Source organism: Lutra lutra, chromosome 10 (genome assembly GCF_902655055.1).
Source record: "Lutra lutra chromosome 10, mLutLut1.2, whole genome shotgun sequence".
Classification (NCBI taxonomy): Eukaryota; Metazoa; Chordata; class Mammalia; order Carnivora; family Mustelidae; genus Lutra; species Lutra lutra.
Genome location: NC_062287.1, coordinates 64,853,902 through 64,869,772, shown reverse-complemented (window position 1 = coordinate 64,869,772; position 15,871 = coordinate 64,853,902). Strand labels below are relative to the sequence as shown.

Here is a 15,871-nt window from a genome sequence, read left to right as displayed (position 1 = left end):
GCCAATATGGGGCTCAATCTCATGACTCTAAGATCATAACCCGAGCCAAAATCAAGAGTCAATGCTTAACTGACTGAGCCACCCAGGTACCCCTATTTAGTTCCTTTCTTATCTATTTTTCCCTCACGAGAACATACTGGGAGCTTGCTCACCGCTGACTCACACATAACAGACATACAACAGGTGCTAAATAAATGGATGAATGGCTCTTTTACCAGTCACCATCACAACCTCCTTCCTCTCTTTTCCTACTTCCAGGTCCCATTATTATCTCTGTGGGCCTTGAGTTGCTTCAAACAGGAGATGGGATAACTTAGCGGCCTCGTGCCAAGGAATTGGACCAGAGGATCTCCTGAGGACTTTCCAGGTCTAAAGATCTGATTTTAATGTCAATATTTAAAACAATGTTCAGAAAGTAATAATTTGCTATTATATTTATGATTACTTGAAGACTTTGTTTTAGAAACCCTTTGGATTAAAGCCAGAAACAGTAGTTTAGGCTCACAGAAAACAATCACCACTGTGATAAAAGTCAATCAAGGACTGAATTTTCACGGAGTCCTGAAAGATTCACACCCACAACTGTTCACGGAGCAATCTGAAACCTCAACACTTCCTTGCTGCCTTTAAGGGCTAACAGAGAAGTCTCAAAGTAATAGTAGTATTTTGCAGTGAAGATGCCTGATGAGAATAGGATTGGGAGAGGTTAATTTTCGAAGAAGTTCTCTCACTCTGTAATGCAAATAAATTAAGATAAGGAAATGGAAAGTAAACACCTATAAAGATGTAGTAAGTAAGCACTGTGATTTCTGGAGTATTCTAGGAGATGAATTTTTTAAAAGGCAGATTACAAGATAATTTGGGTCATGATATTAAGAAATGTCCAAGGTTTATCATTTTCATTCAGTTACCTACAATCTCCAAATCACTACAATATATATCGATAGGTAACTAACACATCTGCAATAAATAAAAATTCTCCTTTGCCTGAAAGCTGGTCAACTGTTAAATTTCTTTAGGAAGGCTTCAGCACCTACAGTTTCAACCTAATGGGGGGAAAAAAGCTACATTAACTGAAGGAAGAAGAGACAACTGTTTCCTGGACACAAACTGGTGGCAAATACATGAAGGAGTGATGGGAGAAAGGGCTTAGAGGAGTTCAAATGGCACAACTACCAGAGATAATAAGTGATGGCAGGTATACAGGGCATTTTCTTTTTAAAAAGAAAGGACTAGGATACAAAGGCCTTTGTTAGAAAACGATCACATAGGGGGGAAATAGGACAGTGAAGAAAAGGCATAAATGGGCCACAGACCCAACACTCTGCTGTTGCTCACATCCTATCCATCATGTCTTCTTGATCATTTCTGTCACTGACATTTTTGGGATGTGTGGAAATGAACATGTGAGATATATACAATATCTTAGAAAGGGCCACCTTATGAAAGGTAGTCAATTTCATGTGCTTTAATAATAAATCGTGAGCCAAAATCAGACACAGAAGAGGCTATCCTGAAGCACCATAGGAAACTCCAAGAAGACACAGTGTGTAATACACAAACTCCCTGCCTTTCTGGAAGGTAATAATGCAGGTCAGCCTAAGAAAAACTAACATACCATTGGGCGCCTGGGTGGTTCAGTTGGTTAAGCATCTGCCCTCAGCTTAGGTCATGATCCCAGGGTCCTGGGTTGGAGCCCCACATCAGGCTCCCTGTCACAGGCAGTCTGCTTCTCCCTCTTCCTCTGCCCTTCCCCCTGCTTGTGCTCTCTAATAAATAAAATCTTAAAAAAAAAAAAAAAGAAATACTGCATGATTCCACTAATACGAGGTATCTAAAGTAGTCAAACTCTTAGAAAGTAGAATGGTGGTTGCCAGGGACTAGGGGATGGGGAAAAAGGGACTTGTTCCTCCCAAGAGATGCATTTTTGCAAGATGAAAACTTTCTAGAGGTCTGTAGCACAACACTGTGTATAAACACTACTGTATTGTACTTAAAAATGGTTAAAATGTAAATTTTATGTTCTGCTTTTTTACCGTAATTTTTTAAAAAAGAACTAGGTGGCTCAGTTAAGTGTCCTGAGATGGAGCTCTGAGTTTAAAAAAACAACAACAACAACAAAAAAACAAAATAAAAATGACTTTACTGATGTATAATCCACATACCACAATATTTACCCATTTAAGGTATACAATTCAATGGCTTTAGTATATTCAAAGTTGTGCAAACACCACAACCTATATTCAGAATATTTTTTTTAAGATTTTATTTATTTATTTGACAGAGATCACAAGTAGGCAGAGAGAGAGAGAGAGAGAGAGGAGGAAGCAGGCTCTCCACTGAGCAGAGAGCCCGACGTGGGACTTGATCCCAGGACCCTGAGATCATGACCTGAGCTGAAGGCAGAGGCTTAACCACTGAGCCACCCAGGCGCCCCTATTCAGAATATTTTTTTTTTAAGATTTTATTTATTTATTTGACAGAGATAGATCACAAGTAGTCAGAGAGGCAGGCAGAGAGAGAGAGGGAAGCAGGCTCCTCACAGAGCAGAGAGCCCGATGCGGGACTCGATCCCAGGACCCTGAGATCATGACCTGAGCCGAAGGCAGAGGCTTTAACCCACTGAGCCACCCAGGCGCCCCTATTCGGAATATTTTTATCACTTTCAAAAAGAAAGCCTCATTCCCACCCTACCCCCTAAAGCTCTAGGCAATCAATCACTAAGCTACTTTCTATCTCTACAGATCTTCTTCTGGATATTTCACATGAATAGAATTCCACAGTATGGGATCTTTTGTGACTGGCTTCTTTCACTTATAATGTCTTCAAGGTTCGTCCATGTTGTAGCATAGATCAGTATTTCATTCTTTTATTGCTAAATAATGGTCCACTGTATGAATGTACATTTTATTTATCCAATCATTTGAATTGTTTGTATCTAGATATTTGAGCCATTTTACACTGTTTGGCCATCATGAATAATGCTACAAACACTGGTGTACAAGTTTTTGTGTAGACATAGGTTTCACATCTCTTGGGGATATGTATGTAAGTAATTGCTGGGTCATATGGTAACTCTATGCATAAATTTTGAGGAACTGTCAAACTTTTCCAAAGCAGTTGCACCATATTACATTCCCACTAGCAATGTATCAGCTTCCAATTTCTCAATTTCTCATCTTAGCAAACAGTTTATCAGTCTTTGATTATAGCCATTCTTGTGTGTATGAAGTTGTATTTCATTGTGGTTTTGATTTACATTTCCCTTATGGCTAATAATGTTGACCATATTTTCATATGCTTACTGACCTTTGGTATATCTTCTCTGGAGAAATAGCTACTCAGATCCTATGTCTATTTTTGCCTGTTTCTTAAGTTTTTAATTTTTTTTTTTTCTTAACTTTAAGTAGGCTCCAAGCCCAATGTGGAGCTTGAATGCAAGATCTCAAGATGAAGAGTGCATGTTCTACCAATTGAGCCAACCAGGTGCCCCTGCTTTCTCTATTTTTTAAAATGGGTTGTCTTTTTATCGTGGAATTTTAAGAGTTCTTTATATATTCTGGATATTAATCCTTTATCAGATGGAGGATTTGCAAATATTTTCTCCCATTCTGTGGGTTGTCCTCCTATTCAGCCTCAAGGAATACAGTTTCAACAAGGGATAAAATAAAAGATGCTCACCTTGAAGAATCTTCAGATTTTTAGTTTTGATACTTAAACTCTTGGTATACTTCATTTTCCAAACCACCAATTCAGTCTGGGAAATGGACACTATTTTCAAATTCAGTGCATATTATGGAAGATTTTAAATCTTTATTAGCAGTTAGGGTCCTTTTTTCAAACTAAATATTATCTCGAACCCAAATATAAGAAACAGCTAAAAGTAGCATTTTATTATAAATGCATTTTTTAAAAAAGATTTTATTTATTTATTTGGCAGAAAGAGACACAGCAAGAGAAGGAACCCAAGCAGGGGAAACGGGAGAGAGAGAAGCAGGCTTCTCGATGAGCAGGGAGCCCTACACAGGGCTCGATCCCAGAACCCTGAGATCATGACCTGAGCCAAAGGCAGACACTTAATGACTGAGCCACCCAGGCACCCCCATAAATGTATTTTTTAAAAAGACTATTTAGGGGCCCCTGGGTGGCTCAGTGGGTTAGGCCTCTGCCTTCGGCTCGGGTCATGATCTCAGGGTCCTGGGATCGAGCCCTGCATTGGGCTCTCTGCTCAGTGGGGAGCCTGCTTCCTCCTCTCTCTCTGCCTGCCTCTCTGCCTACTTGTGATCTCTCTCTCTCTCTCTGTCAAATAAATAAATAAAATCTTTAAAAAAAAAAAGACTATTTAATTAGACAGAGAGGGAGAGAGCACAAGCCAGAAGAGAGGCAGAGGAAGAAGCTGACTCCCACTGAACCGAGAGCCTGACAGGGGTCTGGATCCAGAAAGCCCGCAATCATGACTGGAGCTAAAAGCAGACTCTTAACAGACTGAGCCACCCAGGCGCCCCATAAATACATTTTTAAGTGCAACCCTTTGACTTTACTCAATCAATGAGAATTAGACTGCTTAAATTGAAAATTTCAAATTAAGGTAATATATGCCAAGAGCAGGTTTATGCACCCAGTATACTGAATAACCAAAAGAAACAAAAAGACAATCATAATTTACACAAGATTAGTTCAGAGGATAACCAGGTTTTTAAAATTCTCATAGTATGCTTCAGTTAAATAGATCAGCATTAAAGAACAGTGTAATTTTGGGGGGCACCTGGATGGCTCAGTAGGTTAAAGCCTCTGCCTTTGGCTCTGGTCATGATCCCAGGATCCTGGGATCCAGCCCTGCATCGGGCTCTCTGCTCAGCGGGGGCCACTTCCTCCTCTCTCTCTCTGCCTGCCTCTCTGCCTACTTGTGATCTCTGTTGAATAAATAAAATCGTAAAAAAAAAAAAAAAAAACCCAACAGTATAATTTTTACTGTATGCATTCTGTAGGTTAAAAAAAAAAATCTTCACCATATATGACTTTCATACAGTTAATGTTTCAAGTTGAATCACCAGTTGTAAAAGACTGAGGGCAGGAGTACCTGGTTAAGTGGTTAAGTGGTTAGGCATCTGCCTTCAGCTGGGGTCATGATTCCAGGGTCCTGGGATCAGAGTCCCACATCTGACTCCTAGCTCAGCAGGGAGGCTGCTTCTCCCCTCGCCTGCAGCTCCCCCTGCTTGTGCTCTCTCTCTTTAATAAATAAATATTTTTTAAAAAGAATTTAAAAAAGATTTTATTTATTTATCTGACAGAGCAAGAAAACAAGCAGGAGGAAAAGGGAGAGGGAGAAGCAGGCCTCCTGCTGAGCAGGGAGCCCAGTGGCTGGTGGTGGGGGGAGGGGGTGTCAATCTCAGAACCCTGAGATCATGACCTGAGCCCAAAGCAAATGCTTAACGACTGAGCCACCCAGGCAGCCTCAAAAATAAAATCTTAAAAAAAAAAAAAAAAAAAAAAAGCCAACATAAGGAAACTACAATTAGTTCTCACAAAATAATTATGTACATATTTCAATCTCTTGTTTAAAAGTAGTTTAAAGCAAAACAGCAACCATCACTACAACCTTATGTTAAAAAGGTAAAAATATAAGTAGATTTTGGAAGAAGGGATTGCTTTTTCTTTTTTTTTGTAAGATTTTATTTGTTTTACAGAGAGAGAGACAGTGTATGCACACAAGCAGGGGGAGGGAGAGGGACCAAAAGGCTCTGTGCTGAGCACGGAGCCCAACATGGGGCTGGATCTCAAGGCCCTGAGATCATGACCCTGAGAACATGATGTGAGCTGAAATCAAGAGTCAGTTCCTCACTGACTGAGCCACCCAGGTGCCCCTAAACCTGCTCTTAAATTCACAACAGAGCAACTGCCAACTTCATGACTTTTATACTTCAAAACCTTTCTTTTCCACCTCCTCACACATTAACTATTGCAATAACATCTTTACCACTCTCTGCTCCAATCTCATCCTTCCAGTTAATAATATTGCCAACTGTCTTATATTGTTTTTGTACACCATTAAATTTTCATCGCATACAACATTGTAATATAAATGTGAAAGTTAAAAAGAATCATTTCCAATAGCTTAAACAAATCAAATCTTCATTTTTTCCTGGTTTTCTACTCTTCTTCCTATTGTATGCAAACATAATTTTCACAGCATTGTAATTATAGTATACATAATGTTTTGTATTCAGTTCTTTTCATTTCTATAGTGTTCCAAGTTGCCAAATAATCTTCGCAATGATTACTTTTAATTCACATTTGACAAACTAATTTCCCTCTCAAGACATTTAGCATTTTTCTTATTACATGCCAGGTACATGTCATTTTCTCATAAAAAGCATTCCTTTAATTGACATGTTTATAAATAAAGACAGGTTTTTTGGGGCTAGAGGTATGAAGTAGATTACATCCTTAAATTCCCAGGTTTAAGATTATTGGATCAAAAAATATGAGCATTGTTATGACTATTACAATTTGCTGCCTTTACTTTTTAAAAAGTGGTACACTGGGGGCGCCTGGGTGTCTCAGTGGGTTAAGCCTCTGCCTTAGGCTCAGGTCATGATCTCAGGGTCCTGGGATCGAGCCCCACATCTGGCTCTCTGCTCAGCAGGGAGCCTGCTTTCCCCCCTTCCCTGCCCCGCTTGCCTCTCTGCCAACTTGTGATCTCTCTGTGTCAAATAAATAAATAAAATCTTTTAAGAAAATAAATAAAAATAAAAGTGGTACAGTGACTGCACTGTCACCAGTAACATAATTACTATGCTCATTTTATCACATCTTTACTGGCCCTGGCTATTATACTAGAAGCTCTAAGAACAGATGGATGATTACTCAAAAAGACTAAAGGGAAGCATGAAAATGATACATACTTTAAATATTTTAAATATTTGGACATATTCATCAATTTGACAGGTCAAGGCCCTTTCTGTGAGAATTGGATGTGTAGATCTATTCAACATCAACTTTTTTACAAAAATCACTAGCATGATGCATTCTAGTTTGGGTTATTTTTTTTAAAGGGTTTTGTTTTGTTTTTAGATTTTATTTATTTTAGAGAGTGAGAGAAGGAGCAAGGAGAGGGGTAAAGGGAGAAGGAGAAGCAGACAGACTTCCCGCTGAGCGGGGAGCGAGAAGTGGGGCTCGATCCCAGGATCCTGGGATTATTACATGAGCTGAAGGCAGACACTTAACTGACTGAGCCACCCAGGTGCCCCAAGTTTGGGTTACTCTGAAGTAGAGCAAGGACTTAAGATCCTTGCAAATGAATCCTGAGATAGAATCCTCCAGATTTGAACATTTTCCCCTATGATCGTTCATAGTTGTACCATATAGAGGTCTAAGTCCAGTTCCTTGGTCTGACATTCAGGCTACTTTCCAATCTGGTTCCCATTTACTTTTCAAATTTCATCTCCTATTATTCTTTTAGGTCTTTAAATTTACCATGATCAACTACTGAAAAAAAATATGTTTGTTAGATAAGTATCTAGGACTGATATTTTGAGTAGTATATGTATACATAATATATACGTGTATGTGTATATACAGACATGTGAATATGTGTATACACACATGTATATGTATTAAGTATGTATGTGTGCACACACAAGCTTTTAGAGAGGTAAAAAAGAAGTCTTTGCCTTTAAGAAACTCATTCCAGGGGCACCTGGGTGGCTCAGTGGTTAAGCCTCTGCCTTCAGCTCAGGTCATGATCTCAGGGTCCTGGGATCGAGTCCCACATCGGGCTCTCTGCTCTGCAGGGAGCCTGCTTCCTCCTCTCTCTCTCTCTGCTTGCCTGTCTGCCCACTTGTGATCTCTCTCTGTCAGATAAATAAAATCTTTAAAAAAAAAAAAAAAAAAGAAAAAAGAAACTCATTCCATGGTGGGACACAAGTGAAAACAGATCATTAGGGGGCACCTAGGTGGCTCAGTCAGTTAAGGTTTGCTAAGTCTGCCTCTGGCTCAGGTCATGGCTCAGGTCATGATCTCAGTCTGTGTCAGGCTCCTCGCTCAGCAGGGAGTCGGTTTCTCCCTCTGTCCCTCCCCTTGGCCATGCTCTCCCTCTCTCTCACTCGTGCTCTTTCTCTCTCAAATAAATAATAAGATCTTAAAAAAAAAAGAAAACAGATCATTAAAACACAATGTGTGGTGGCGGGGGACCACACAACAATTAGAACTATCAATATTTTAAACATTTTTTTTTTTAAGATTTTTTTATTTATTCATTTGACAGATAGAGATCACAAGTAGGCAGAGAGACAGGCAGAGAGAGAGGAGGAAGCAGGCTCCCCGCTGGGCAGACAGCCCAATGTGGGGCTCGATCCCAGGACCCTGGGATCATGACCTGAGCCGAAGGCAGAGGCTTTAACCCACTGAGCCACCCAGGCGCCCCAAAACTATCAATATTTTAAATGTAAATCTTCAACCAAGTAATTCTTCTTGGGACTTATTAGACACTCTCAAGTGTGCAAAGTTCATTGTAGTATTATTTACAGTAGTAAAAATAGTCAACAACCTAAAAGTGCACCCAAAAGAATAAATTATATGACATTCATAAATGAAACATGCAAAAATGAAAAAGAATGGGACTGGGGCGCCTGGGTGGCTTGGTCGGCTCGGTCGTTAAGCCTCTGCCTTCCGCTCAGGTCATGATCCCAGAGTCCTGGGATGGAGCCCTGCATCGTTCCCTGATCAGCGTTGCCTGATCAGCAGGAAACCTGCTTCTCCCTCTTCCACTCCACCTGCTTTTGTTCCCTCTCTCGCTGTGTCTCTGTCAAATGAAGAAATAAAATCTTAAAAAAAAAAAACAAAAAAACGAACGAACGAAAAGAAAAAGAATGGGACAGATATGAAATGGAAGGAAACAGATCCAAGATATATTGCAAGTGGAGTGGAAAAGCAAACTGCAAGAAGAGTATTTATGCTGACTATATTCATGTTTTTAAAAATGTATATAAATACCTGCACATGCTAGTATTTATATTTAAAAACTCAAGTAGTGGGAGGCCTGGGTGGCTCAGACGGTTAAGCTTCTGCCTTTGGCTCAGGTCATGATCCCAGGATCCTGGGACTGAGCCCCGCCTTAGGCTCCCTACTCAGTAGGGAGTCTGCTTCTCCCCCTCCCTCTGCCTGTTGCTCCCCCTGCTTGTGCTCTCTCTCCCTCTACCTGTCAAATAAATAAATAAAATCTTTAAAATAAATAAATATATAAATCTACCTTTAAAAAGTTACTATAAACAGAAGCATTAAGAAAGTAAGAAGCACCTAATTTTGCCTCAGAGATGCAAAGATGATGGTATGTAAATTTAGGCATAAAAAGACAAACATTTCCTAGGGGTAGGAGAAGGGGCAGTTTAGGCACAGGAAACAGTTTACAATTGCCACTGGCTCTTCCATGGTGCCTCTCCCTCACTAGCCAGATCTCAGTCATCAATTATTTATTTTATTTTTTCTATTTATCAGAGAGAGAGAGATCAAGAGAGCCAGCACAAGCAGGGAGAACAGCAGGCAGAAGCAGGAACCTGGCTGAGCAAGGAGCCCACTATGGAAGTTGATCCTAGGACGGGATCATGACCTGAGCCAAAGGCAGACGCTCAATCGACCGAGGCATCCAGGCGTCCCTCAGTCATCACCTAAATCCCATAGTATTTGCAGCTATTTGGCTTATAGTCTAGATCACTGGGAATTACCAATCACATTTTTATTATCATAGGTTTCATCTTTATATGGCTTCGTAATTTGCTGGTATCCTCTGTATTTGAATCTTGCTCAGTTCCTGGCAATTAACCTGCTGCTGAGCTTCCGTTTTTTCTTTTGAAAGAATGAGCTAATATCCACCTGAAAAGTCTATTGTGAGAAAGGAAGTTAGTACATAAAGACCTCAGCACTCAAGATGTACTCAAAACCTGCCAGTTTTCTTCCTACAGGTGAGGAAAAATGAGGTTTACAAACCTCGTTTGTGGCTGAAAGTCTTGATTCCTGATATCTACTGCTCCTCTCTCCTCTTACCAATCCTTAAAATCTCATGTCCAGTCTGCCCAATTAGACTATCAGCCTCCTAAGGCAGGTACTGTGTTCTGTGAGTCTTTAAAATTTTTGATACCTAAGATTATATATTCAATAAATATCTAATGAATTTAACATAACTCTGTTGCAGAGTGCTTTACAAATGTCCTCCGTTGTATACGTCCAGCCATGCTGACCTTCCTGCTTTAGCATGTACTGTTCCGTGTCACTTATCTAAAATATCCGTTCTACCACCATCCCCTTATTCTTTACCACAGAACTCCATCTCCTTCATAGTACTTATCAGAACTTCTAAGTGAACTCTAAGTTCCATCATGGCTGAGCCCCCATCTGTTGTTCACCCCTGAATTCTCAGGGCCCACAAGAATGCCTGGCACATGGTGTATCCTTACTAAATATTTGTTCAACAAATGAATACAATTTGTATAGAGACATGGCAAATTAACTGCCTGAGACAGGTCTAAGACTAGGTCTTCTTTTATTCCAGTGCTCTTTTCATTATGCCTCACTTTTTATATGTTATGTACTGTGTATATATAGCATATGTAAACCGCCATTCATTTAAAGGATTCCAACTTCTTGTGACCATTACATCTGTACTATATTTTAAAAAACTCTATTTTTCAATACAAGGCCAAAGGCATTGTTATTTAAAGACGTGCATAAATAACAGAAAACATCCCTCCTATGCCATCTTATGTACAGTACTCAACTGTATCTTTCTAGGAACTACAGACATCTTACATTTTAAAAGTTAAAGAAGTTAAAGAAGCTGGTATGTTACTGAATAATAACTCTGGTATTTGACTTAAGTTCATAATGAAGGTAATAGTTTTATGTATAGGGGCACCTGGGTGGCTCAGTGGGTTAAGCCTCTGCCTTCCGCTCGGGTCATGATCTTGGGGTCCTGGGATGGAGCCCTGCATCAGGATCTCTGCTCAGTGGGGAGCCTGCTTCCTCCTCTCTCTCTGCCTACTTGTGATCTCTCTCTCCCTCTCTCTCTGTCTCAAATAAATAAAATCTTTTTTTTTAATGCAATGGATTTTTTTTTTTTTTTAGATTTTATTTATTTGACAGGCAGAGATCACAAGTAGGTGAGGCTCAAACTCATGACCAAGATGATCAAGAGTTGCGCGCTCTACTGACAGCCAGCCGGGTGCCCCTGTAGCATAGTTTTAAACTGGGATTCGATTTATGGGAAAGTGTAGACAAGTGTATCACTGTTTTTAATTTTTCTTTTCTATGAGGGGGAGAGAGATTTCTCAGTCCAAATCCATCTTACAAACAAAATCATTTTGATTGACAGTAAAGTTTAAAACACTGTCCTATAAAGGCCATCCCTTAAAATGAATGCAAACTGAGCATAGTAAGGAGAAACACCACAACACAACTCTAAGAATTATGTCCTGAAATCAAGCCAGGAGCAAAAAGACTCAGAACTAGGTAAAACCTCAGCTTTAAAACAAAACAAAACAAAGCAAAACAAAGCTTCAAAATTAAATAATCACAAAAACCTCGGGACTCAAAGTTCTCCTGGGGCTCCTAGATGGCTTAGTTGGTTAAGCATATGCCTTTGGCTCGGGTCATGATCTCAGGGTCCTGCTCTCTCTCAAATAAATAAATCTTTATTTTCTTTTTAAGATTTAATTTATTCTCTTAATTAATTTATTGAGATTTAATTTAATTCTCTCTTAATTTAAGAGAGACAGAGTACAAGCAGGGGTAGAGGCAGAGGGAGAAGCAGACTCTTGCTGAGCTGGGAGCCTAACACGGGGCTTGATCCCAGGACCAGGAGATCATGACCTAAGCCGAAGGCAGACGCTTAACCATCTGAGCGAACCAAGCACTCCTCAAATAAACAAACAAACAAACAAACAAATAAATAAATAAATAAAACGAAATAAAGAAAGTAAGTTGGTTAGTTCTCCTAACATGATCATAAACTCCATATGTATTGGGGCCCCTGGGTGGCTCAGTGGGTTAAAACCTCTGCCTTCAGCTCAGGTCATGATCCGGGTCCTAGAATCAAGCCCTGCATCCGGCTCTCTCCTCAGTGAGGAGCTGCTTCCCCCTCTCTCTCTCTGCCCGCCTCTCTGCCTACTTGTGATCTCTGTCAAATAAATAAATAAAATCTTTAAAAAAAAATAATACACTGCATATACATCATAAATAATAACAGCTAAAAGTAATGGTGGGGGTATAATTCCCCAACCTAGCTAGGTCATCATTCCGGGAAGAACATGAAGAATGCGGGCGCCTGGGTGGCTCAGTGGGTTAAAGCCTCTGCCTTCGGCTCAGGTCATGATCCCAGGATTCTGGGATCGAGCCCCACATCGGGCTCTCTGCTCTGCAGGGAGCCTGCTTCCTCCTCTCTCTCTGCCTGCCTCTCTGCCTCCTTGTGATCTCTGTCTGTCAAATAAATAAATAAAATATTAAAAAAAAAAAAAAAGAACATGAAGAATGCTTATTCCACTGCAATATCCCAGCTTACAGCAAAGGGCTCTGGACATTTTACAAATCATCTATTTGATAAAGACTTTTACACAAAGTAGTCTTACACCTGAATAACAGACAATCCAATTTCAAAATAGGGGAAAAGATCCATTCTCCAAAGGATATACAAATGGCCAATAATCACATGAAAACCACACTTAACACCATTGGGAAATGCAAATCAAAATCACAAGAGATACCACTTCATATCCACTAAGATGGCTACCACCAGAAAGACTGATAATAACAAGTGTTGGCAAGGATGAGGAGAAATGGGAACTCACACATACTGCTGAGAGGAATGCAAAATGGTGCAGCCCCTTTGGAAAAATTTGACAGTTCCTCAAAAGACAGAGTATACTGTTACTGAATGACCAAGAAATTCTACTCCTAGGTATATATACATATCTCAGAGAGAAGAAAACATAAGTCCACACAAAAACTTGCACACAAATGTTCACAGCAGAATAGACCAAAAAAACCCAGATGTCCATCAATAGATGAATATTTAAATAAAATTTAGGTCCATACAATGAAATATTATTTGGCAATAAAAAGAAATGAGTTACTAACACAAGTTGTAACATTAATGAACTTGGGCAATATTTCGCTGTGAAAAAAGTCAGTCACAAAGCCCACATACTGTGTGATTCCATTTACATAAAATGTTCAGAATAGGCAAATCTGTAGATTAGTGGTTGGAGAAGGAAGCAGGCTTAAGGGTAAATGGGGAGTAATTTAACTGGCAGTTTCTTTTGGGGTGATGAACATGTTTTAAAATGGACTGTGGTGATGGGGACACAACAGAATTTATTAAACCTACCTAATTATGTACTTCAAATGGGTGAATTGTAAGGTACATAAATTTTATCAATACAGATATTATTTTTGAAAAATAAAAGGGTGGTATTGAAAAAATAGCCACTCAAGTATTTGTAAACTGCCAAATAATTACTTTCCAAAGTAGTCAAAATCTGCCTGGATAAAATTAGTTACGCTTCTTATCTTAGTGATGTCCTTATTACCTGTTCTCTTACTAAACACTTTTAACAATGAACTAGGAATCCGGTAAGAGCAAACATTAAATACTGCACAGATTTTTAACTCAGCAAACATTTATCTTCTACTAACACTCAGGAAAAAGACGACCACAACCTTGAACCTACAATTTTTCATCACACCATTACCAGATCATATCAGCTGATTAGACACTTCCAAAGCAAAAGCTTTAGCTGATTTTAAACAAATAATGGGTTTAGCAATGGTGTTCTTCCTATTTTTGCTTAACTTCGTTAATGCGGAAAAAAAAACTTAAAATGTTTTTTAAAAAGCAACAGGGGAGGGAATAAAAATTGATTCACGTTCCACAGTAATACAGTACAAAGCAACTGAAAGATTCGTTAGTTCTGGCCAAAACCGAGAAAAAAGGCAATGGTAAAACTGACAACTTCTAATATTCGATGTTAGGCCCCAGTCACCTAAAAATTTAAAAGAAAAAAAAAAAATGAGAGAAACAAGAAATGTGTGCACGATATAGATAGAAGGAAAATTCTGGGTGCGATCTGCAAACGGGATCCCGAGCGGGCCCTGGGCCAGTTCTGCTGCCGGCGTCGGGCTGGGGCCTGGTGCGGACCGTGGCCCGGCGCCCCAGCCGGAGGAGCTTTGCCTCGGCGGCGTCTGGGGACTCGCCCCGCGCGGAGGTCAAGCGGAGAAGCGCCGCCAGGTTCCCAAGGGCTCCACCCTCCCCTCTTTCACTCCCTCCCCTCGGCGGTCCCCTGAGGGGAACAGGCGGGGCGCAACGCGCAGAGACAAGGGGGGGGGGGGGTGCGTCCTCAGCGAGAAAAGCTCCGCCAACCCAGAGTGGCGGCCGCGGGTTATTAATAAACTCCGCTTCTGCCCAAGCGCGGCTACCGAGGCCTGCCGTAGGATCGGCAAGGCCTGCGGCGAAGGCTGAGCAGCCGGAGTCAGAGCCCGGGCCCAAGCGGGCCCGCGCCGCCGCGCTGAGGGCGGCGGCCGGGCGGAGAATAATGCACACTGGGTAAAAACACATTTATATACGAACCTCCGAGAAAATTTTCCAACAATTCCTTCGTCCGACCACCATGCACCAGGACAGGAAACAGCCGCCCGGCCCCCTGGCCCCGCAACCCGCATAGCGAGTCTGAGGCCCGCCCCCAGCCTCCATTGGGCGGTCATTACGTCACTCACGAGACGCTTTCTGCTTGCCATTGGCTCAAATTTAGGCGACGCGAAAGGAGACCTCCTCATTCACGCCCCCTTTTCGTGACGTTAGCCTCGTCTGGCCTTGCAGCCAGCGCCTGAATGGCTTGTGCAAAGTGCGGAATCAAAGTTCCTGTGTATGACTGGTTGGCAGAACCGCTCATCCTAGACAGATACCGCCTCGCTGACAGGTGATTTATGCCGATTCTGGGGCCCCAGCGGGAGGCGCCATTTTGTAGCGAGGGAGGGAGGCTGGTCCTTGTGACTAGCCGGGAGGGAGATGGGGTGACAAGCGCCATTTTCCCCACAGGGGCTAGGAGGTGGCTTTGGCTCTCCCGGTGGGCTTCCTGGAGCGCGTTCTGGTGAATGGTTGGGCTTTGCTTAGAGATTGTCGAGTGTCGCCCCGTTGGGAGGACAGTGGTAGGGAGGCCTAGGACAGGAAAAGATGCCTGACCGCTCCCTGGGGGCTCTCGGTGCTAGCCGAGGCCTTTGGTTTGGGGAGAGGGCCCTGCTTTCCCAGGAGCTGCTATATGCCGGTCACTGGCTGCCAAGCCTGCCCGGGCTTTTCAAGTCGCCGGGACATCATTTGTTTGGGGAGTGGGCCTCCTGCCTCTGCCGAAGCTCCGATGGAGCTTGGCAACGGGCGGTCGTCTTGGTCTCTGCTGGGAGACACTGCGAGTGCTTTTGTGCTTTCATGTTGCTTAGGTTGTAAGTTTGAAGTGGGCTGAAATGGTGTCGCCACCCTCGTTTTTAACTTTCCCTTTTCTTTTTGTTGAGAATTAAAAGCGAGAAGGGTGGGGAAAGCATTGTCTTGGTTAGGCTCCGCAAAACTCTTCAGCTCAGAGTTTTTCTAAACTATTGGAAATACTAGTCTTTTCAGGAATATTCATTAAGTGTTCATTTGCTTTGACAAGGCTTAATTAGTAAAGGTGAGATAGTGTGGAGACAAGATTTGTTCAGTCGTGTATTCCAGGTGTAGAATTAGGTAGTTAATTAGAGAATGAGGTGGCTGATCGCTTCAACACAATGGTGACCTGCCTACAAAAACTGGAGAGCTGGACGGCGTTTGATTTAGTGACTCGGATTTCAGGTGATTATG

General features: G+C 41.5%; 1 protein-coding gene across 5 annotated transcripts in view; it reads right to left on the bottom strand.

The window, feature by feature from the left end:
- ZNF143 (zinc finger protein 143) overlaps positions 1-14,698 on the bottom strand; it is a 57,444-nt gene extending 42,746 nt beyond the window's left edge. For 2 of the 5 annotated variants that reach the window (XM_047690572.1, XM_047690573.1), the window contains exon 1: positions 14,615-14,672. In XM_047690572.1, the coding sequence (XP_047546528.1) occupies positions 14,615-14,656 (42 nt within the window). In that variant the 5' untranslated portion in view covers positions 14,657-14,672. Of the gene's footprint in view, positions 1-3,681; positions 3,758-14,614 lie in introns of those variants that run through there. The other 3 variants (XM_047690575.1, XM_047690574.1, XM_047690577.1) reach the window with 3 other exon arrangements.
- Between the last annotated feature and the right edge of the window lie 1,173 nt (positions 14,699-15,871).